The 26,426-nt window shown below is 30.2% G+C and overlaps 1 protein-coding gene across 3 annotated transcripts; it reads right to left on the minus strand.

Annotated features, from left to right (window-relative positions):
• Positions 1-1,888: 1,888 nt before the first annotated feature.
• LOC121128087 (BTB/POZ domain-containing protein 6-B) lies at positions 1,889-6,231 on the minus strand. 3 transcript variants are annotated; one of them, XM_040723651.2, is made up of 3 exons: positions 5,885-6,230; positions 2,647-3,437; positions 1,889-2,350 (listed from the first exon to the last, which is right to left on the minus strand). In XM_040723651.2, the coding sequence occupies exons 1-2, from the start codon at positions 5,988-5,990 to the stop codon at positions 2,668-2,670; spliced, it is 876 nt and encodes a 291-aa protein (XP_040579585.1). In that variant the 5' UTR covers positions 5,991-6,230; the 3' UTR covers positions 1,889-2,350; positions 2,647-2,667. The 3 variants fall into 3 exon arrangements, with proteins under 3 accessions (XP_040579585.1, XP_040579586.1, XP_040579584.1); XM_040723652.2 differs by having other exon boundaries at positions 1,889-2,331; positions 5,885-6,229; XM_040723650.2 differs by having other exon boundaries at positions 1,889-3,437; positions 5,885-6,231.
• Between the last annotated feature and the right edge of the window lie 20,195 nt (positions 6,232-26,426).

Here is a 26,426-nt window from a genome sequence, read left to right on the forward strand (position 1 = left end):
AAATGTTTTTTGTGACGTCAGTTGTGTTTCAAAATTGCGAGCATAATAACGTTATATGAAGTGAAATGTGTTTCATTTATATTATTTATTCAACTCATAAATCAGTGAAGCGGAGAAAATTGGTTCATTAATATTAGACTATTTTTTAAGAACAAAAAATTCGATCTACGATTTAAAAACGATTAAATCTGAACCAAAGTATCGGTCCAAAAGTCAACTAGATAAATACTGTAGGACCGAACTTAAAAAGTAAATTTGGTCTCAGACCGGGTCTCAACACTAATAAACTCTGTTTCTGTTGAGGCTCATTACTTAAAATGATGAATTCTACAAGATCATATTGGGGGTTTATTACATATGTAAATACTAATATGTATCCATTGGATTAGAATTACCCCTAGCATTTTATCGATGCTACACACTAGAATAAAATCCAAACCCTTTCTCCCTCATGGGAATGTTTACGTATATATTGCAGAAATATATAGGTACTAAATAATGTAATATGTACGCTGCACAGTTTTGTAGAATATATATATGGGTTTTAAAATGTAAATATAAAGATAAGGTTTCGGTTTCTTTTACCCCCTCCCCCCTTTTAGATTCTACAATTTTGAATACGAGTCAATATTTTATCCACAAATCTATGAGGGCTCTTTCAAATTATAGCAATTTTTAATATCTATTCCGCATGAGTCCATATTTCCACATCTAGGCCTTTGTTAGTGTCAGAAATTTTTTAGAAACCCCACCAGTTTCTTGCGCAAAGTAGAACAATGTCTCATTGCTAGACTTGGGATTTGTGTGCAATCGCTTGATCGCTCAAAAATTGCTCACTTCAACCTATTTTTAGAAAAACTGCTGATTTTGACCTTTTTTGAGCAAAAATTGCTCATTTCGAACTGTTTTGTTTTAAATGGTTCGTTTTCGAACCATTGGTATAAATTAAATATAAGAAGTTTGGGTTCTGGATAGATTACACAACAGCTTTTGAAGATTATTTGATAATATTTTTCGAGTGACAATTTATCTGCTAAAATCCTCCTCATTAGTCACTCGTCGGAGGTAATATATATATATATATAATGAAATCAGGGTTATTATTAAATGATCGGATATGTGAGAGAGCCATATTCCGGTAACATCCAATTAGAGGACCGATCACTTTGGTGCAAAATTGACAGTTGAATAATTCCCATAGAAAAAAATCCAAATTGCCTTCAACTATTAATGTGGACGTCTTTAAGTATGTTTAAAACTACTAATACTGATCGAAAGCAAAAATTAACGGAAGAAAATCTTTTTAAAATCAAAATAGTATACAAAAATTTATGAATAAATGATGGTAAATATACAAATAAAAACACTCATTACTTTAAATTATCCTTATAAAACTATATTTTTCTTTAACTACAAATTGCTCAATTTAGATATTTGACTGCTCCTTTTTTCCAAAAAAGTTGCTCAAAAATCTTAAGTCTACTCATTGTCCTATTGACTTTTCCTATTGTCTGTATTGTTATTTTTAGATTTAGTGGAGTATGACTTAATAGTTCGCCTTTACCTCTTTTTCCCTTACTTCACTAAAATTGACATAAAAACTCAAGAACAAACTATACGGTCCATTGAGAAGGGCCCATGGGACAATGTGAGATAGCTCGTTCCTCCATCAAAAATGGACCTTGTATATTTTTTATTATTCACTTTTTTTTGCTCAATTACTAATTTAAATTCATTATTCTTTATATTGTTTCCGTAACGTTTTCTCGAATATTCCAGGAGTTTCTAATAAATGATACATTAACAGATAAAGAATATACCTTTTCTTCATTCACAGACTAGAGCAAAGACTCACATTGAGTTTTACTTATTAAATTTAAGACTCTAGTTTAAATATTATACATATATTTCCTCTAAAAGGTATATAAATATCGAATTCAACTTTTGATGTTAATGTTTTGAAAATCCTCTGGAAAGTATTCACATTATGATTTGTAGGAAAAGTAACCGAGGATTTGGGAACAATATTTGGAATGTTGTTGCACTGAAATAGTTAAAGAAAAATATTCATATCTTCTGTATATTAGTTTTTGTAATATAATTGATGTTATATTCCTTTTATATTGGTATTCACATCTTAGCAGGCGTTATTTACATTTATAAGCATTTGACAAATTATAGTTATTAAGTTAGGATATATACGAATCTCCTCGGCGAATTCATACATGTTGATTGCTTTCTTGGTTATCATTTTTGTTATGAGAATATATGTTATGGAAAAATATTATTGTTTGTGTTCCAGCTGATTTTTAGATTGATGAGTACGGTAAGCTCAAATGAATCAATAATACTAGTACATAGAAATTAACATCATGAACTTTTGTGATAATATCCAAAGGGGTTATATCGAAGGGATGTCGAAACTCTTTGAACCCCATGCGAATGTTATTTAACAAATTTACTTGAATAATTCTCATGGGATTTTTACGTTTCCATTATGGATTTCTTGCCTACAAATTCCTGTTTTATTGAAACTCGAAATTCAATTCTTACGATATTAATGTGAAAAAACAATTTTTTTTGTAAGTATCATCTAAACAGTGTCAAGTACAAGGATGTTAAGTTCTATGTTATATTCAATTTTACCTGGCTTGACCATCTGTAATATTACTCCGTCTTGGATCTTCCTTTTCTTCTATTAGAGCAATACCTTATTTCGGGCTTAATCTTTGGGGAGGATAAATGGACAAATATATCAATGATTTCATCATGATTAAGAATCCCAGTTGGAATAACTTCATCAGCAAATTCCTTAATAGTCATCAAAGGAAAGCGAATTTCATCAAGGGCAGAGCCAAGAATTTCTCGTCTCTTTTTCCCCAAATTATTTTTATCCTGTTCGTTTTTCACTTCTTTTGGATCCAATCGAGCATTTGCCCAATTCAATGCAGCCTTGAAAACTTCCAATTCTGTACAATTAAGACCTTCCCTGAATATAATTTGCGTGAGTATGGAATGATCAACTTCAATAAAAGATTCTGAGCTAATTGCTAATTGAGATTCGGAGTCGATTAAATCCCAACATAGACTAATAGTATTAGATATATCCTCATATATTCGCAAATTGCTTAAAAGAGCACAGACGTTGTTTGGTGTGAGATTTTTGTTGATAAATAGAACACATTGCTCTGTTAGATGCTGAATCATATATTTTTTGGAGGCATAGAGGATTGAAACAATATGATCCATATGTAACTCAATGACATCTGAATATAGATATTTAAGCAACGTAAAAAAGGATTGAGGCTCAATATCTATGATTGTAATAGGATTGTCACTAGATTTTTGAACTTTAGCGAAATGACCATAAAACATGACTTGGAAAACCGGGCTTCCAATGGATAGAACATATTTATGAGCGTGGATTATTTCCTTCCCTGTATGGGTATATTAAGCCTATTTAAAAACAAATGGTTCGACCTTATCAAATAGCAAGTTTACCTATAAGAGACATAAAGAAGAAAAAAGATTAATAGACGTAATAGGCGAGGCCGTAATCACATAAGCTACAATATTTTTTGGTATATTAATGGTGAGTCATATTCAATAAAATAAATCCGGCCCCAAAAACAAATTTGTGATTTGAGCATTGAATATTTATGTTGTGTTATATGACAGGGAAGCCAAAGCCTTGAAGTGGGTCTTTTTTGTATATTAGACATACTAAGTTGTCTTTTAAAATCTTAACACTTTCAAATTAAACTTCAAAAAGATATAATTTATTAATTAACTCTAGTATTTTAACAAAATTAATACAATGAACAGATGTGTGCCTGAGCTCTCTTAATCATTAATGTAGCTGCCCTTAGCGGCAATGATGGTTTACAGGCGGTGGCGGAACGCTTAGTACTATCTGTGGATATAGTCCTTTGGCATGGCTTCCTAATTCTGGCAGATAGGGGCTTTTAGGGCATCGATGTTTGGATGACGGACACGGTAAGCCCTCCTCTCGACTTGTACTCAAAAGTTGTAGTCGAGAAGGTTGGCATCAGGGCAGTAGGGCGTCAAAAGTGTCAACAAAGAGTTCAAAATAAGTTAAACGATTCATCCAAAAGAGTTTTACAACAGAGACCACTTTTGACATCAGCAATGAAAGAAACCATTGCTGATGTCAAAAGTGGCCTTTCCACCCTCACACGACTATTTCCACCCAATTTTTTGAGGGTATTATCCTGGGCTATTTTCTGTAACTCCTCCAGTTACAGTCTGGCCTTTTTAACAGAGTTTTTTAATGTTTCGGACTTGCTGATGGTGGAAAAGGTGGTCCTGGAAACGCCCGACTGCTTCGAGTGTGGGAATGAAAATTCGCCAATCACGTTCTATTGCCATTTTCTCAACTTGTACGTAAGCTAGAGAGTTCTGATTTTTTGGATTTTTTTTTTGCAACAAATTTGTATATCCTTTAATATATCAAAATATGAATTCATCTTAATTGCTTAACCTTAACTAATTATTGAAGTAGTAAATTTTTAGATTTGAATGAACCACCCGGCATAAAGTTGACAGAAAAATATCCCCTTGCTCAGGGCCATTGCCACCGGGAGTGGGTCCCACATGGAATATTAACGTTGGAAGATATGGAATATTCGTCAGAAAATTTGAACTTTTTATTTAATGACAACAAAAAAAAAAGTTGTTTCTAAAAAAATGTTATATTAAATTTAAGTAGTAAAAATTACTTTTAAATAGAAAGGAATATGACTTTAAAAAAAAGTCAATAAATGATATATGGACACAGTCAATTAAAATGGTCATTATATACAAATAAAAAGATGAAGTTCATATTAGGAGATATGATTTTATAAATTGAGGACGACCATAGTCAGTTCTATTGTGTTTGGGGAAACTACGATTTCTTAATTACTTTTGTGTTTGAAAAAAACAACAACAAACCTTTGATTCCTTTTTTTTTATAAAAATATTGATTATAGGTCAGTTTTTGGTGGAGCAACTGACAAAATAGCTTTATGCCTCATTGCCATACGGGGACCCTTCCCAATTGCCCGAATCATTTGTTGTGGAGTCTAAGGTCAATTTTTGGAGGGGTTTTGGACAATGAGTCAAAGTAGAACTATATAATCATACTCCACAAAATCTATGAAAAACGATACGGGCAATAGGGAAGGGACCTTAGGACAATAAAGCATAGTTCTACCTACCCCTTTGCTCCACCATAAATCGAACTAATACTTGTAAATCGAAGAGCCAGTTTATCATTTGTTGTTTGAAAATTTTTATAGTTGTTTTGACACAAACAAAGACTGTTTGACTGGAATACTTTGTATATGTGTGTCAGAGTTTCTAGAAACTGGATGGATTCGCTAGGGCAGTAGTGCACAAGATGAACCATTGTATCAGATCTATTACTGTCCATGATGGGTATATTGATGATTCATGTGGTATACCTCAGAGTTGTGGTAATAAATATCACTCTTAAGTATCCTCTAAATACTTACTCGTAAGTCTTTTTGCGGTATTTTTGTTGCATTAGGCACAGCAAAGTTCAATGTTCTTACTTTGGAAGACGCACTTCTCCAGAATTATAGCTTTGAAGTATTTTGAATCAACACCCTCTAAGCCTTTGAGGTTAGAGACAGGAAATATCTCAGGATATATGTATGGCATAGCGCAGACAGCAATTAAGTGAATGATATAATTGTATAATTTTGCACAATTTATAAATGGCAGTATAAAAATTTGACCTAATGTTTAATTTTGAAAAAACAAAAAAAAACCCTATCTTAAACCAACACTAAGAGCCGTTAATTGTAGTAAATCCAAAAATAGAGATAAAAATACATTCAAATAAGTAATTGTAGCTTGCCTTCTCTCCCTACGATAAAAGTCACATCAGACATCAATGGATTATTGTAGAGTGCAGAGTTTCTTTCTACGAGGGTTTTCTTTGACAATTTCCAGTCGTATTCCATATTCAGGGATTTTGCAAAAGATTGCAGTACTAATATAAATATTTTTACTGGAGTCCTACAGTTTCTAACTTTTTAAAATTTTGTTCGTTGCACATTTTATCAGATAGAAATTGATAAGATAATAATATGTTGAAATTTATGATTACATGTAAACTCCACTATCAAAATAGAGATAGTAAACCTTAATTAATAACTTGGTGAATTGTGATAATGTTAAATTGAAAATTAATAGGAACCTTTTTTTTCTTCTCTTTATTAATCAACTTCAGAATCTCCATAAAGTTAACAACTTTTAAAAACAAACATGTAATTAAATTTTTCCAGAATGTAAATGATTAAGAACCATTTTTTCAATGGTAATATAATTGAGAAATTACTTTTATTGGATGCAAAAATCAACAAATTAATAATAATTTTATTCTATTTTCGACTTATCTATAAAAAAACTTGATATATACTGATACGTAATTAATCAATACAATGATATTTTTTATCAGTTTATTTCTACATAGAAGAGGTGTCTTATATTAAAACAAAATATATAATTATTTGCACTTGAATCATTTTTTATTCTTAGAAAAACATCACAATACAGATTGTATCAAAATTATTTCAAGTAACGTGGCTTTTTAACGGTGTTTTTAACATGGCTTGGATATAATAAGAAAATTAAATATTGCATTTTGTATATGAAATTGATGCGTAAGAATAAAAATATGTTTATTGATATGCTTACGCACGCATTTCGAACGCATATCTTCTTCCTTTCTATTACTATCATGGTCTTTATGTATACATTTTAAGCAATTCAGTGAATCCATCTTTATTTATCTAAATATTAGAATAACAGCCATGTAATGGAGATATTTTATTAATGAGATAATTCATTCACTTTGATATTATATTTTTTTTTAAACGTTTTTCAAAGTTCGAAAAATGCATATTTTGGGTTTTTTTTCAAGTAAAATGGATGGTAGATCTACTTCTGCTTGTCGTAAAATTAGTTAACAAATCCTACCACGCCAATTAGAGCTCCATAAAACCATTACTCATTGTAAATGACGTTGGATTATATGAAAAATGCTTTCGATATGTAAGTTTTAAAATGCTGTATTATTGGTTGGAATGCGTAATTAATGGAGACAAAAAGGCAATAGATTGAAGATCTTTTCCACGTTAATCACTCTGTAAGGGCCGTTAAGACATTGTGAATTAAACATAAAAAGACAAATATTATTTTTCATCAGAAATACTTATTTTGGAAGATAACTATACAAACATTTTTTAAAGACTGTGTATTCATTTTTTTTTTTTTGTAATGTTAATTTAATTGATAAGTTAGAGTTGCATTGATTAAGTTATAGGTAATTTCTTATAAGAATTTTTCATAAATTGCTTAATTGTCACTTATATAGACTATTTCTTAGGTGATATTTTTTTTTTTGTCATAAAATTATAAAAGTTACACCTTTTGTGGCTGTGTAAAACCTCTACATATTGCTCCATACATATGGCTCAAACTATACGAGAAGGGTCTTAAAAGTTTCCGATCTCAACTTGAAGATGTCAGTACTCCTTAGTAAAAGCTAGTCACATTTAGGTAGCAGCTGTTGGCAGTTACTTACCAAAGTTTCAGCCATTTTGGAGACGTAGTTGTTATGTAACCCTCGTTTGGGTGAGGTGATGTGAGTTTTTATATGAAAATGGATAAAATCGAGTATCAAGGTGACGTAAAATATTTGAATAAATTCAAACAATATCGGACTTATAAAGACTTGTTTTGTTAAAATTTGACGTTTCTAAGTCAATTCAACTCGAAGTAATTTAGCCGATAATAAAAACTGTCTTGGGAACCTTTATATTGCAGAAATATATGCCGAGAACTATTTGTACGGGTTACCAAGATGGGGGGATCGCTGGGAGGAGTGTTTATATTTACAATTAAGAAAAATGTTTTACATTTTTGAACTTTTAAGACCAACTTGGTAAATTATTTCACTTTGATCAAAACGTTTAGATTATGTCACACAAACATTTCAAAAAAAACTTTTTCTGGCTACAAATATATATATAAATATGCTTGGAAAATATCTAGAGATCTATTTATTTTTCCCAAGAGGAATATATAAATACATATCATACTTTTAAGGATAATGTTTCTATTGATACAGATATTGAATGGTTTTTTTTATATCAGTATAAATACAAAATGGTTGATACATTGTTTACGGAATTAAATATGGTCGAGACATTAACGAACATAATATATGTTTGTATATATTATAAAGATAGATGTAAGGACATAGAACGGGAATGGTGAGCATAAAGAATTTCGATGACTCTCTCCATATATTATTATAATGTAAGTCATTTATTCAACTTAGTTATTTATTATTTGTTGAAAAAATGAACCTAATGGCTACAAAATCCGTAAAGATGATTAATAAAGACAGTGTAAGATAGTAGCACCATTGGAATGGTTACTGGGTCTTATAAATGTTACAGTCAAATAGTGAAACTAGCCATTTAACCAAGTCCCTAAAATGTTTAGTTAATTCCTGAAATGTTTAATTATGATTCTAATTATTTTTCTAAGAGATGGCTATAGTAATGTGTATCTCGCGTTTTGTAAGTGCAATTGGGTTACACTAAATAGCATTTAAATATAAAATTTTCGAGATCAACTTTAACGTTCGTTCAGGCAGCAAATTATTTCTTGATAATTATTAGTGTGTACTTATGTTTTACTTTAATAACACATATTTGTTTGTTGTGATGCCAATCCATATGGTGTCAAGACTGAATTTTAATTTTTTTAGGTGGTCTGATCAAATAATAAATAACCAAAAAACCCTTCACGCAAATTCGTTCCTTTTGTTGTAGTAATTAGTTAACTAATAAGACATTTTTTTTAGTTGAATAAGTCACCTTAAAAAGGACTTCCAACAAGTTTCCTCTACAATAATAAAATTTGCCATTGTAAAGGAAGAACAGTTTTACTGCGAAATTGTATAATATTACTATAAAAAATCCATTATTTTTCTCTAGATGGCTTTAGTAATATGTATCTTGCGTGGTAAAATTGCAGTTGGCTGAGGCTGGATGGTGTTATAAAGATAAGGATTTATACTAAAATAGCTTCTCAGACAGTTTTATTATTGTTTGAGAACTCGTCAAAGATTAAACCAGCAAAGAGAAAAATATGCCATATTTTACATTTTTTTCTTTAAACAAGGCAAAAATGCTTTTATGGTACTGATATTGTAACAGCCAATTATTTGTAAATTTGGTTTTGGTGATTTTGTTCCAGTTTTTTTTTTTTGATGTCAAAGATGTACCAAGAAGCTCTGGAAGGGTAAATGGTGAAAATATATAAAATACAGGAAATCATCAAGTCCGACCATAATAAAAATACTGTTTTGATTGCCATGGAGATAAACATCAATAAAAATAATCCATTAAAAGTAAATGGATGTATTTTTGCTACACTTTAATTAATGTTAATTTTTCAGGCTTACTGATTATTTTTTGACATTCTGGTTCAACCATTCTTTTTGCATAAACAAAACTATAATAAAAATGTTTCGTCATCTCGAAATAATAAGTGAGTATAAAGGCAGAGCATCTATGATCTCCTAGATGCTGAAGTTAAGTTGGCATGTATTATGGATATTGTGAATGGCTCCAAGAGCCTGGTTGTTAAAGGTATCCAAGATGAAGAATGAAAGAAAATATATCTCACAGAAAGCAGGAAGTGCAGGACACGATTAAAAATGTTGGTATCTGGAGTTCCGGTCCAGCTTGAAGAAGAACATAATGGAGGTGGACACCACAAAATCGATAAAACAAAGAACAACTTTGTAGTGTTTTCATACACGAGGATCCCAAAAAGGAAATAAACTATTTCAAAAGCAACCTCTTGAGTCAACGTTTTTCTGCCAAACCCTGTATATTGACAATGTCTTAGATTTATGTAAAAAAACTTACTTTCGGTAATGGACAAACCATTAAATGAAATGAGTGTTTTTATTAAAGATATACGATTTTTCTTGATATAAATCCTAGATATATTGTCGATACCTTAAAAAGAGCATTTGATATAAATCCAATAAATAGTTTTTATTGCTTCTATTTCTTGGTGAAGGTATTAAAAATATTTAATTAAAAGTTGAATTAACTTTATCCTATTTCATTTTAGAAAAATGCATAACAAAAATCAAATAAAAAATTATCTACACTTTTATATTCATTAAAATCTTTGCATATTCCCTAAAAACTTTAGCTACGTACCTTTTAAATAATTAATTAAATATTCCTCCCTTTCTGAAGTCTCAATTTTTCTTCTTTTAAAACTAATAAATGGATTATATAAATAAGTAAAAGTACATTGTAGAGAGTGTTTCGTATATATTTTATATGTCTATGAGCACATAGCAACACCAAAGCAAAATATAACGATTTTTCTTTAAATGAAGTCTGGAGTAACTGCAGTAACCTCTTAATTCATCACCTCTGTCAAAGAGGCAAGATTGCCTCTAGGAGATATGTGATAAAAACGTATTTTCACATGTTCTAGATATCATTCATTATTTTGTTTGTTCATAGAGGACTTTTTATTTAAACACTAGTGTTAACAAAATACTATTTATCAATAGACGAGATTTGAAATTTATAGAGATTAATTCAAAAAATGTATTCTTTAGAGTTAATGATGACCTGCAATCTTTTCCTCACATAAGTGAACATTAAAAGATCTTTGATTGACGTGAACCATGGACTAACGGATTTGGGCCTATCATATCGATATGGTTTGACAGTATGTATCTTTCAATAGGCGACGTAGGTATATAGTATAAGATGATAATATTTTAGAATGGCAACTTTAATTTTATTCGCATATTTATAACTAATTTAATACAACTTTGAAACGTTGTCTTTTATAATTTAAGGAAATGTTTTTTTTTTTTTAAATGGAGATTCATTTTTAATTGAAGTTAATACCAAATTTATATGAGGTTATTTATTAATATTGAGGTAAAAATGTCTTGAGTCATTGAACCCTTGACATAGAATGCCTCTTTTTGCATCTTTTTTAAATATGAAAAAAATTATATTCTATGGATAGGTGGTACTTGCTTTAAAAAATATTTTACAAGTGGTATATCCTTGAAAAAAGATTGATAATGATAAATGGTATAAAACAAATGATGCACCCTGTAGACGCATATACTATTCATTATGTTGGTTGGTAGGTAGGTAGGTAGGTACGAGATGGGGATAAGGTACATTTATTATTTTCTTAGTCTCTTTCTATTTTAGTTAGAGAAATATAAATAAATATTACATACGTTTGTATATGCTCGTGTACATTTATAGCATCAGATGTAGGGAATGGGTTGTGTACACCTGGCTTTTATTTTTTTATTTTCCCTGCTCTTCTTGAAGCTCACATCTCACAATGGAAAGAACTATGTTAACCAAGAAACGAGAGAGAGAAAGTGAATTTATCCCGTGACATCTCCACGAACTCGCAGGATTCAACCCGCAATATTTTTCTTTTCCAAAGAAGAAAAAAAAAGAGTCTAGCATCCGCGTGAGAGAGTGAAGACCCTTTTCTGCTTCTTCTTCTTCAGCAATAGCATCCTCTGTTTCTTTCTCCAACAGATGAGAAAATAAGTAGTACATTCATAAAAGAAAGCCTAATATTTAATAATAGTATTATAATAAAATATTATACAATTTCGTAGTTTTTTTTTACTTTTTATTCTGTAGACGTATAGACAAGAGATGAATAATAGTATTTACGATTCTTTAAACATTGATAACTGTATTAAACATAGTCCTATTAATCCATTATAATGTATGAAGATCCACTCGACTATAAATATATACATAAATTAATGCTCCTTACAACATGGGTGATGGTGCCTCAATTCTTGGCACTCTTTAATTATGATTTAAGACTAGCTGAGAGTCACATCATCTTGAATAATAAAGGATACTCCCCCTCATAGACGGAGCAACAAACAATCTGTCAATAACAAATAAATTAGAATGAGAAACATCGTCACTAGGGATGTGACAAATGTCAAAATCCTTGTTAGCATATATTTAACAAAAAAATATATTGGTTCTCTTATTAACTATTTAATAATTTTTCTGAAAAGTAAAAGGTATTAGGGAGCAAGGAGGAAAATAGTTTTTAAAGTGATCTCAGGTGATAAAGATTGGGTGTTTTTGGGCACGTTAAATAAAAAAGATAGCGAAATTCAACATGGCTACCAATACAATTTGAAGAATGTTTATGAGAATAGCAGAACAGCAGTCATAACGTTTCATTAGATCAGTTATAAGTTGCTGTGACACGGGGAGACTGTAATAAACAAGGGAATTGTGAAGCATTATTCGGATCTTGATCCTCCATTCTACTCTGACTCCAACAAGTACTTAATTATAACTCTACAACAAATCCTCAGAGTTATTCTCCGTATATTATGAAGACACACGAATGTTTAATTAGGTCTTGAATATATTTGATTGTAGTATGAAAGGATGTTCACACCTTAAGAATTAAGTAATAATGGCAAGCGCTTAGAAAAAGAAAAATAATTCTTCCATTTGCCAACTCCAAAACATGGGAGAGCTAAATAATACGCCTGGTATTCATCCATAGACATAATTTTGAAGGATAAAAGCTACGCCCCCTCATATATGGAACAACAGTCTGTCAATAAAAAAGAAATTAATATGAGAAACATTATCACAAGGGATATGGAAATTGTCAAAATTCTCCGTAGCATATAATAATAAACCATATAACCATACATGTAAATCCGGTGTGTTTTTTAGCTGGCCCGTTAATTTGTAATCGGTAGTATACAGAACGAATTTTATTTTCCTTTGCAGTTGTTATTATTATTTGATTCCTGAGCAGTGAACAACATCCTTTCCTACAAATAATCAATTATATAAAAAACCTGTTTGAACGCTCGTTTGTACTCATAAAAGACGGAGTGTAACCCTAAGGATTGGTTGCGGAGATATAATTGTAAGTCCTTGTTGGAATCAGAGTAAAATTTGGGATCGATATTGGAGTAATGCTAGAAAATATTATTGTTTATATCCTTTTTCCCTTCCTCTCTTGTTACGTCTGATTTTCGCTGATCTAATGAAACATCATGGGAATTATTCTTTATCTCGTCATAAACATTCTTCAAATTGTTAGTGTTATCATGTTGATTTTCGGTTGTTTTTTTAAACATGGTCATTCCATACTGAATTTTAACCTTTGGTTATGACTAAAAGGGAAAGAGGAGTCATGTAAATATATCAAGAATATTTTTTCTTTCTGTAATTCTGATTCGTCTAAAATTTTGTGTATGCGCTATGAACTTTTCTTGTACAGTTAATTGTTTAATGTAATTTAATAGTTGTCAACGTTTAGGACAATGTTACGTATTTTTCCTTAGATTGAACTAGAAACATAAACTATTAATTAAAACCATAGTTTATAGTATCTATATTGTATTTATCCTCTAAAAAATAATAAAAGTTATTTTCACAAAAATACAATACCCCAATCATCTACAAAGGGTATTTATATTATATCTTTTTGATCGAGGTTACGTGAATCCTGAATATAACTCGTATACATAGTTTTTGTTGTCTTATTATTTAGGCCATCTTCTCTCTTCTTGCCTTTTTAGTCTATATAGTTATATCTTGCAAGATACCATTGCTCTCATTTAGGTATTTTAATTATTCAAACGTATTAGAGAGCAAATAATACTATGGTTTTTAAAGTGATCTCTGTCAGCATTCTCTTAAAACATATATCATAATTGTAAGCATACACTTTTCTTGATAACTTAACCTCACTAAAATTTAGACAATTTTTACATAGGTACTGAGAACATAAATATGTGAGTCCAATTCATAGATATCGAGTAATCTACTTTTTGTGAAGGTGGTAATTATTGCATAAGTCAGATGTTTTTACGATGTCAGCAACTCTTGCAGCCTTCGGTAATTCGCCAAGACCCCCCAAAGACGCCCCTCCCTTGGGATGTAACTTTAAAATACTGCCAAAGCATAAACTATCAGCTCATTACAATAAGTGATTAAAACATTTATTGGGAGTAGCTTTGGTTTTTAAGAACTCCTTCAGTTTGTTTCTATAGATCTTGGCTCTTGAAATTGAAGTTTCTTAAACTATAAGTGAAAGTTTTTTAGAATATTTTTACCATAAAATATATATATATATATATGAGGCCGAAACTTCCCAGGGCGAAAATTCAAGTGGCCAAACATCATAGAACCGAATTCATAATATCAAATAGTAATTGATGAAAAGAATATTAAATTTTGTAGATAGTAGATCCTAAATTATTCATAAACTATCAAGATATTATAAAATGATACATGTTCTCTATAGAATATTCCATCCTCCTTTTTTTTATTCATTGTTGCATAAAAATATTAAAAAAATGCCATTCTTTTAAACCTTGATAATAATTAATTATAGAAAACTACTCACAAACTAATGAAAAACCACGCCAAAAAAGACGAATACAGGAAATGTATAAAAACTTAATAATGTACCTAAAAGGTTAAGCAAAAATATGATAAGCAAAATATATTTTAATCTTTCAAAAAATTAATGCCTGAAAATGTTAAAAAATATATGTTGGGCTAACTTTATTGCAAAGCAGACTTTTTCATAGAGTTACATTGAAAATAACGAGCATCGATGATTTATCGAAATCAAGATTACAATGTTTGCGGCTTAAAAAGAAAAAAAAACCTTTCCAATAACTTATCAATCATGCTTAACATTGGTATGGAATCGAATGATCCTGAATTAGTTTGCAAGGATATGTTGTCTTTTTACTCCTATATGTATTGACTGTAAATATACATCAAAATGTGTGAGATGAAATTTAAAAAATGCTCTTTTCTCTGAAAATCTAAGATGCAGGTCTGATAAAGAACTTTTACAATCAAATCAAGATAACAACATAGGTGAGGATCACCTTCCAATAGAAGAAATTATATGTGGTATTGATGAAAATGTAAAATTAAATAAATCTCTTGGTCCATCGGGTTTTACTTTTGAATTTTATAAGAAATATATCTCCAATCTTGCTCCGATTTTACTCTTATTTTTAGTATTGTTTTTTTCGCTGACTTTGCTTCAGAGGAACACATATGTAGTTTTGCTTCCGAAACAAAAAAAAAGATACTAGATATTTTAAAAAAGTTAAGACCTTTTGTTATGCAAAAATGCACAAAAAAATTTCATTCGTAGTCATTCGTATAAACAAAGTTTGAAGCAAAACTTTTCATGGATCAAAATATGTTTTTGTAAATAACAAAATCATGGATAGTATCCCTTTTACGATACAGACTCTTGTTGAAGAAGATTTGAAGATTTTATCATTAGTATGGTTGCAGTTACCTTAGCGCGTATTCATACAATGATTACATGCAAAAAACGAATTCGAATCTTTTTTGAACAACAGGGGCGGTTGATCCTCTGTCCCCAAAAATTTGTATCATATGCTTTGATGAGCTAATGCAAGAAATATCAGTTGCAGCACTCAAATTTAAAATGTCTGAAGGACTTAAAATTTTGCAGCAGTCCATATAAGACAATAAAATCAATCAAAAACACAATTGGGGTCTTATCTTCATGCTCTAAAATATCTGGTCTGTTGTTGAAGGACGAGAAAACTTAAATTATCAGTCCTTATAGCGGGTTCCATGGAAAGGATTGGTCTCTTTTTAAATTGACATCAAAGTTACAACTCTTTGGATCTTGGAGAGGCAAAAGAAGTTGCGAAATGAATGTGGAAAAAGATTTGTAAGATAATTAGAAAAACAACTTTTTACTTATCTTCTTTCAATTTAAAAGTATGGGATAGGATCCGGGGATGGAATTTCTATATTATTCCTAAAGTTAAGCACCTCTTCCGTGTTACACCTTTCAACAACAGCATCGCTAGGGAAATATTTTGTCTAGAAGATTTCTACTTGAAATTATTGACCAAAAAAAAACATAAACCACCAAGGAGTCCATCACCCATTAAACTTTGGGGGGTCTGGGTGTGGAAGATTGTGTTTTTCTATGGAAAGCTCTGAACTTACATTGTATTTCAAAGTTATGGGAATATGACGATTATTGGAAAATTCATTTAAATGAATTCTCAAAGCTTATTTACGTGGAATTTCAGCTAGCTCACATTTAGGACTTTCAAAAGTTTTTATAGGATTATAATTATACTCAAAGCGTTTTAAAAATTTTTCCTGATGGGGTTTCTATAATAATAAAAGAATTTGAGCTATCTTTACAATGGGAGATGCCAACTATAGGTTGCATTAACAAAAATGTTGTGTGTACCATACACTCCGATATTACTGTGGATGATAACTTGAGAGATTGTCTATTGGAAAAAATGGTTTTTGTCTTTTATTTATCTATTTTTGGAACAAACAATGCAGTAAAACGTCCTTTTGTCCCTCTTAGACTGAAATTATGTTATATAAGTACTTCCTACTTGAGAAAAGGTATGTACAAACCGACCTTAACACCATTCAACAAATATTTGGAAGGAAGCAACATTAAAAAACGTAGCCAAGAAAGCCTTAAAGCAATCACCAATAGGTGTTTATATCGAGTGAAAGATGGTTTAAATACAGAATACTATCTGAGACTCTCGAGGTTACTACCAAGTATTTTATTGACCAACGGGGAAATTGCTTCTTCTGTCAAAGTTCAAAAGAAACAACTGATCATATTTTGTGGGAATGTCAAGCTTTATCTAAAATTTATGGGGACGTTATTAAAATGGTTAGTACATTATTCAATAAACAACTGGTAAAGAAGATTCCCTCTCTACTTCAAATAATGAGAGAGTATATTCAATTATTATTAAAACGCTATATATAGTCTATAAATTACGGACAGTAAAAGAAAACAGCCTCGATGGAATTTTATATATTGCTAATCTTTATGCGAATGTTTTATTTAAAAGTTAAACTCTTTTTTTTTAGATCATCCTGTTATTTCTAAATATATATTTTAAATATTCTTAATGGGTAATGATCCACTTCTTGAACCTGTGGTTCTTTTGTACAACCCGTGGATTATAGGATATCAAAAGGTTCCTTGATACTCAAGGAAGCGTTGGCGGTGGGTAATGATCGACCTATTGGACCAGTGGTTCACTTGTACAATCTGTGGGCCGGGGGTGTCATAGGACAATAGTAGGATCCTTGATACTCAGGATAGCAGCTGCGATAGATTTTGATCCCCCTTGTGAACAAGTGGTGGTGTGTTGTAATGGTCCCCCTTTTGGACCAGTGGTTCACTTGCAGAACCCGTGGCCGGTGTGTATCATAGAATATTAGAGGAGGTCCTTGATACTCAGGATAATGGTGGCGATAGGTTTTGATCCCCCTTAGGGTTCAGCTGTCTACCGGCACAACCTGTTGGCTGAGTTATATTTTTGCAAAAGTTTGATTGTGTTAAGACAATATAAATTTCAATGAAAATAAACTAGAGTATCAAATTGCTTTTAATCAAATGCTATCATAATCAAATCCTTAATGATCAAATTGCTTAGCAATTTACCTAACAATGTAATTAATTTAAAATTACCATTGACAGATCTTTTGGAAATGTTATAGATTTCCCAGGCATTTAACACATTGCCGCTATAACAGGCTTTTTTACAAAATACCGGATTTTCCACATTGCCCGTAACCTATATATTTGACAGTAAATGAACATATTTATGTATTACTAAAGGTATATCGAGATAGAAAAAACGCTTGTAACCATTTTAAAGTCAACTTTTTGATAACTTTAGGGAGTTTAATTAAAAAATAAGAGTCAACGTACTGCAAGGCGAGGATTTGAGCTTATATTTGATACATGGAAAAGGAACAAAAGAAACAAGACAGCCTTTGATGTAAGAAATAAGATCTTATGTTGACGTTATATTCTGCGCCAACGACTTTTTATTTTTTCTCCCATTGAGGCTTTAACCCCTAACATCATCATAGAGGTACGTTGCTTTGTCTTGATACCATTACTAATGTTGGTACTGTTATTAACAAAAGAAGCCACTATGTCATTTTCTTCGTTGTACCGGGTTATACTAAATGGATGAACTACTACTATAGATAGTAGATTTAGTGATTGTAATTCGTAAATTTCCGATATTTCACGTGATTGCTGACTTTTTAAGCTTTCGGATGAGCTATTGCAATCGCCTCAATTATTTCTGTAAACAAAATTGGAAGCAAAAATAAAAAAGATTGCTGCTTTGATTTACACCTGCCACAGCACACCTGAAATTGTCATTATTGTTGGGATCTGGGTCAGAAAGCTCATGAAATAGGGGAAAACCTTAAAATTGAGCCCTGTAGTTGAATGCCGGCCATACTGATCTCAGAAGTGGCAAAAAGGCGTTTGAGGCTAAGCCTACCATGCCCATGGCCAATTTTGACAAAAAGAAGTTAATGGCTCCCTCCCCCATGTCCAGGGCGATCAAGGCCGCTGGGAGAAAGTCCAAGAGGTACGAAGAAATACTATTAATTACTCGACAGAAACAAGATGCTTGATTTGATCGGGCCAAACGCCTCCTAAACGACCTGAAGCATCATGGCAACCGTGGGATCTTCTTCTCGGGTGAAAAACCATTCAACAAGCAGAATAATTGGGTTGTTTGCATTGAAGATACTTCTAAAGACCTCCACCAGAGCTCCAATCTGAATCCTTTCGATTAATCTATCTGGTAGAAAGTCGAGTATAAGGCCTGCAGATCACGCAATGTCACCAACCTCCGTTTTGTGGCCTCGCAAGTACTATGTGGAGAAGGAGTGGAAGCTTATGAGAAGGAACTACATTGCCAGAGTGTGTTCCACCATCTGTGGCCGCTTGAAAGCCGTTATTGAGAGCAATCGAACTTAAAGTTATAAATAATATCTATCATTATGTTCTTAATAAATGTCTTTAAGTAATCTCTCACGTCCGACTTCATTAAGAATCAGGTAGAGCAAAAATTTGCTCATGTTGATTAGTAGTACATCCATTTCGCACGATCTGGTAGATAGGGTTCACTGGGGATGCCTTTTCATTCCAAAAAAATAAATATTGGAATAAACTCCTCTTGAGTGACTTTCCATAAGCTTTTTAAGTATATGCTCTTTTTCTTGAACAACTCAGTGTACTTCATAACTGAGTTCTTAGCAAAGGCATTATTTACCTCCTTGGGATTCAACAACGTTGGAATATCTCTCTTAGACTCGTTCTTAATGTTGTTCCTTTTGACCAAACGATTTCTGACTAGACAAAGAGTGGCTTTAGAGTCTTCATGATGTCAGATATGGTTGCCGGCGCAGACTAAAATGCCAATATAAACACTTTTTCTTCCGTTTTGATTATCTTGCTTATTTTGTTTATGTTTTATAGATTAAATTTAAGCTGATAATCTAAGCTTTGGTCTTTTTTGTTTTTCCTCCCCGTAAGTTTCAAGTCATCACTCAAATACCCAATAGGGTGATTCAGTTACACTAATATTATCAGGATCAGCGGACCATAATTTTTGTACTGTAACTAAGTATGTGGAATACAAATACAAAAATTTAGAAAATTTAGTCAAATTTTGGTTTAATAATGTGTATTTTATTATATAAACGGTCTAGATGCATTCCCATATTGCTCTCTAGAATCAAGGAAATAAGAGTCACAAATATATATTTATATATATGTATATGAAATACAATAATCTTATTTTGTTCACTAAAATATTTATTTTTATATTGTTTTTAACATAACGCACACCAAAAATGTTTTGCTTCAAAAATGTTTAGAAACTGCAATTGTGCAGGAGGTAACTTAATTTGTTAAAAGTTTCTGCTTTCATAGTTGCAGTAGTAAAATGAGAGGCTGTTAATTCTGAAAAGATTTATAATTTCAGGGGGAACTGAATCACTCTAACACCCCTTCATAATTATTGTTCATGAAATTCGTCCAAAATTTAATAGAGCTGTATGTAGTTATACATAGAACTTGAAAAATGAGGATTAAATGTAAAACTATGCACCTTAAAATATTTCATTTTGAATATACATTTAATGGGCATCGTTTTCTGTTTCGATGCACATTGCTCTAAGATAATAATGCTGTAGTTATCACTGTTTCCTCGGTTAACGCCTATTAAACCTCAAAAACTGTGCATGTAGAAATACGACTTTACATATGCATATTGTAAAACAATATAGACTAAAACTAATTGTACAATTAAACATATAACTAATTTCATCATGACCTCAACAAATTAGTATAAAATATAATTTTTCATATTTTAATCTTTTATTCAAGGCATGTTACATTGCTTTGAAAAATTCTGGAAAAATTTTAAGTTGAGAAATGCTCTTTTAAAAGTTTTACTCCATTCTGAAGAGTCTTAAAAAATCATTGTACAATTGAGTGTAAAATTGAATTTAGAGTAATGATTTACAAGCTACAGATGCGAGGAATTACTTTTTTCTGTTACAATTTAACTAATAAGTTCTAATGATAAAGGAATTTTAAATATATTTTAGCCCTTAAAGTTACAAAAAAAGTCCTAAATAAAAGATTTAAAACTTGATATATTCTATTGTTTTTCTTGAACTAATAAAGAAATTATTTTGTCAAATGATAGAAATAACATAAATTCGTGTATATATATATATTATATGTTATAATAGATACAATAAAGAGGAATAAATTATTTTTAATGGATTTTTATATTTTTATTCCAAAAAAGATTATCTCCCATGCAATCAAAGCAGTGCTTACATGACTCAACAATATTTTTGACAATTGGTCTTCCAGAGTGGAGTGCAGGTTTGACATAAAAAAATACCTAAACGGAATCGACGAACCTAAATGCCACATAGTTTGCTATTGCAACATCAAGACCATCAGCATTATTATAATGTTCAGCTCTTGGTTTGTGCTTTCGCCTTGTTATTAGAAAAACTGGATAATTAAGTTGATTTTCTCTTTGCTGGCTTCTATCTTTCAAATACACTAAAATAATACTATGCCAATTAATCACAAAAATGTCTGATCAGTTTTTTTAGTATACAACTTTTATCTTTATAACAACATCCATCCTAAACTGATTGCAATTATACGGCGCGACATACACATTAATAAAGCCATCTATTGGAAAAATAATGGATTTTTTAAATAATATTATTATATTATTTTGCTGTAAAACCGTCCGTGCGTTAAAACGGCAAATTTAAATTTTAAAGGAAACTTGTAGAAATACTGTTCAACTTGACTTATTCCCCTAAAGAAGAGCAGTTCAAACATATTATATTGTTTAAATAATGTATGTACATTTAGAGCAATATATATAAAAAAAATTATATTTATCTCAATATACTTGGTTGACTAATGAAAAGGTTTGAAAGGTGTAGAGCGACTTCTAAATGCTTTAATTTTTTTGACTAGCTAACTAATTTTTACCAAAAGGAACAAAATTGCATGAAGGGGTGTTTGGTTATTTATTACTTGATAAAACCACCTAAAAAATTAAAATTCAGTGTAGACATCATATGGATTGGCACTACAATAAACATATGTATAAATTTTAAGTCACGTATATGTACGTACACACTTATAATTATTAAGGAAATGATTTTCTGGGTAACCGAAAGACAATAATTATGCATGAACAAAGTTTTTGTATAATTATCCTTCATAAAAACATATTACATACTTATTTGGTATTGTCATATAAATTCATTATAAGAAGTTTTTTTAAAAGAAATAATATAATATATTGAATAACTCAAATTAGCGTCATAATAATACTGTTTTGAGGCAACGAACTTTACAAAATGGCATCATCAAAATGTACAATTTTATAAAATACATCCTTATATCTAGGATTATATATATAATTATTATATATTTTTTTAAATAAATACCTAACATTTGATGAATTGTATGTTACAAAATGCGATAAGAGATTTTCCAGCTTTTGTTGAACATTTATACGGAATTTCTTTAAAATTCATCTTAATTGATTTATCAATAATAATTAGATAGAATTAGATATATGGATACATTATATTTTTTACATAATTTATTCACTATTTATCAATATAAAAATGTTTTTAATATAATCAAACAGTGAAAATGGATATTTTTCATGAAAATGAATGGAAAAGTCAGAAGGGTATTGTATATAATTTAAGGAATTAATTAACTTTTAATGTTATAAAATGTTTAAAAATAGATATTAAGAAACTTGCATAATTCATAGAATATAAAATATTACTTAGCACTTAAAAATCAGTTTAAAAAAATCAAGATTGTTTTTTTATTTTCAGGTCTGTTGTTGGTCAAACAAAGGTTATTTTTTTCAAGTAAAATAGTTATAAAATGAAAGAGAAAGTTGAATAAAAATAATTGTGTTAAAATGTGTTAAAGAATTATTTTATGCCATCAGAATAATAATTATGAAAAAGAAAAATTTAAAATCGCCCAAAGTTGGTCAAAAAAAAGATAGGGGAAAAAGAGTGCATTTTCGATTTATGCCGTATTCCCTGCTTGATTGTGAATGGTACTGACTTTTGTTCCGAAAATATTTCAATCTTATTTTGTTTATTACAAGTTAATTTTCTAAATTTGATTTATGAATATTTATGTTTGTAAGCTTTGATGTGTTGAAGGAATTTTAAACTATAATGTTTAATGATATTTCCTCAAATGTAATTTCACCAGAAAATTTAAAATAATTCTTACATAATATTTTCCATCTAATAAAAGTATTTTTATAAAAATCTCCATATAAAAATAAAGGCAAATAAATCAAAATTAATAAAATTACGTCAGAATCTGTCTAGTAAATTGAGAGCCTTGAAAACCTATTTTTGAAAAGATACTTCTATTTTTATTCATAATATTATGTTCAATCTCTGTCCAATTACTAATTTGAAATAGTTTCAATTAATTAAATGATGAGTGTCATTATAACTTTATAATAACTGATTCTTGATAACTATTTATGTACTCCATCATTAATATGTTTCTTGAACAAATAAAAACATAGTGAACTGAATATTTTGTTTCTCCATTATATTATACTTTCCCCCTACAGTTGAGTCAATCAAGAATCAATTTATTTGTATGTAACACATGTTTCAGATATTCTCATTTTCTGATGGACTATTGGAGTATCGCATATTGAGTCTTCAATATTGTATTTTGAGAATAAAGATGAATTAGAATCAAAAACAACACAAATGATACAATTTTGCGTGTTATTATAAAGATGGAATTGAAAAAATACAGGAGATAAATTAAATAAATTTTATATTGGATTTTTAATTGTGTGATTAGCCAAGTTGATGTAATATCCCTTCCTCTGTAGCACCATTATTGTTAGACAATTTCAAGTAAATGACCACATTGAAGAATAAAAAAAATTGCCACATTTTGTATTTGTAAATAATAAAAAATTACTAATATTGTACAATCAGGCTGCCCCCTTCCCTACAATTCTGATGATACACTCCTCGACTATCCTTTTTGCATTCATATTGTAGGGAAGGCCATAAGACTATAGACTTAAATCATTGTGGTATCCTAGGTGGAAAATTATTTGAGGAATTGTGGTAGATTGAGTCGAGATTTCAATCATGTTATCGAAGTGTCGCTTCGATACTCTTAGCAAAACTATTTCCTTATTATTAAAAGGTTCCTATAATTAAATTTCAGCTATCCTCTCTCGTTGTCTTCAATTTCGAGGTAGAAAAAGATAATATCACATGCAGTTAAACATATAAGTTATATAAAAAGGATCACCATTTAGAAAAAAAAAAAACATTTACAAAATTGAAGGAAACGCTATTTAAAAAAAAACCACTATATATAAAAATAGATACAATAAAAAGGTTTGGTCTTAGTGCGATAGATTTTTAGGAAGATTTCCTTCTAAAAGTCAGCTGTAAAAAAAAAAAAAAGAATCCAACAAACCTTTCAGAAAAAGGGAATTTTTAAACTTAAGAACAAAACAACTAAAGAACGAAATAAAAGTCCTCACATATTTATCTCTGTCCCAAGCTCAGTTCACACTAAAACCAGACCTGATCTACATTTGATCAATGCATTACATAACTTAACATTTGAATCGAAAGAAATTAAATGTTCATCTCTTGTAGTATAAAAAGTATAGATTGAAAAATATTATCATATTTATCAGACATGAATTTAACAAAAGCTCACTACTTTATTATATTTTAATATTTCTTGTCATTCACAGATGACACACGTTGAATATAAATGAATGCCTTTCAAGTTCCTTCTTTCATATCTGTATGTTCTCATTCATAAAGTTATTTTTATATAAACTGTATTATTAAAATATACCTTTATATATAATAAAGGCGAAGTAAACTCCAGAATTTATCCACGTACATATATATAAAAGTACAAGTAATTTATCTAATATAAAATAATAAATTCATTGGTCATAGAAAAGAAAAAAAAACATACTGTAAATTGGATGCATAATAACTTCCCTTCCGATATCCCGGAGCTTCTAGTACGTCATCAAATATGTTTGCGGCCTGGCGTTGTCTTGATAAAACACGATTCTTCTCCTTTTCATCGATTTTTTTATATACAGCCTTCTGCAAGTGGTTAAAAACGGTTTTATGATCGATCCTCAACTCCTGGGGGAGGCTACGACTCTTAACATGACCGTCTACCTCGATATTTTCCATAATTTTAACAACATTTTTGACAATAGACCCGCCAGTGCGTGGTGCATCATTAACTTGTACTACATCAGAACGAAATCGCTCGTTCCAATGTTGTGCTTCACGAACCGAAAAAGTTATCGGCCCGTATAATCGCCAATTTTCTTAGTCACTTTCGACGCGTGTTTCCCTTCCTTGAGACCTCCATACTCGATGCCCGAAAATTAACAACTAAAACAGACAAGCGTAATACTGTCGTAAAAGCGTTTTGTAGGTTACACTCATACCTTTACAACGTTTTATCGTATGATTCGATGTATCTAATGATAAAAAAAGATATACTTTGTTAAATAAAACGGCAGGAAACACGAAATTATTTGTTTTGCAACCTATTCTATATCATTTTTATTAAATAACATTGATAAAACATAATTACTTAATGATGTATATATTCTTGAATTCAAACTTTTATTGAGAAGAAATAACGTTTACTTAGCAAAAAAAAAGCCTTTATTTAAACATCTAAGAGTTACCCAATCATCAGTCATCCCATGAAACTCATTTTTTGAAAAATATATTTTTTTAAAACTCATTCTAAAAAAACTAGATTATCAAATAGTTATGAAACTTTTCAAGTTAATCGAATTTCAATAATACCAAAAATATATCAGTTTCTTGAAGTCCGTTCTCGTTTATTTTTGGGCTCCAATTGTTTCACTAGTATCAAGTCGCCTCTTATTACTTGACTAATAGGAGGTGACTCGACTCGATTTCGTTTACTCAGTAAACGAAATTAGCAATTATCTCAAAAATAATTTTAGAAGGGAGAAATATAACAATATAAACGAATATTATGTCAAGTATGAAATATAGCACAATATTATGTGATAATAGATATCTAGCCCAAGAGTGGCACAAATGTAGAGGTCAAGCCTGTTGTTTATGAAATCTATATTTTTAGATAGACATGGAATAACACAAAAGTACTGGATTGCTCAATTCATTTAATAAATTTATTAAAAAAATCAATATATGTAGACATACGACTTTTTATAATTTTTTTACAACAATACTATCAATCGGGATATGTGTTAAATTGATATCAAAGTTATGCTTAGCTATTTTCAACTATACAAACCCCCATTTCTAAAAATAGAATGGATTTTTGATCCAGATTCGAAGTAGCCAGTTACTGTATAAGTAGTCTTGTATCATACAAAAGTATTCGAAAGTAGAGTAAGGCTTTGGGTAGTTGAACTTTTACGGATCTAAAAAAAAGATCCTCTTCATTTTTGAACTGTGAAAAAAAAGACATGGAACAATAAAGTCTTGTGGGAACTATAAAAACTAATGTTCCCACAAAATCCAATAAAGTAAGATCTTTTCAATTTGAATGTACTAGATTATTTTGATCTTAAATAGCTCATAATATTGCATAAAGAAATTCTTACATGCTCAGACAGGTTGGTTTTTATTGATAAATATAGGTCTCCAGAGAGTGAATATGTATATTTGATTTGATAAAGCTAAGTCAATACCTAGAAAAATCAGGGCTTTTAAAGTTAAATCTTGATACTTTGTCACGTCATGTTTTCTTTTTGATTACTTTTTATTTAAAACGACGTAATATGTTCATTTTAAATCTAGGACTGCAATATTTGT

Source organism: Lepeophtheirus salmonis, chromosome 13, assembly GCF_016086655.4.
Source record: "Lepeophtheirus salmonis chromosome 13, UVic_Lsal_1.4, whole genome shotgun sequence".
NCBI classification, from domain to species: domain Eukaryota; kingdom Metazoa; phylum Arthropoda; class Copepoda; order Siphonostomatoida; family Caligidae; genus Lepeophtheirus; species Lepeophtheirus salmonis.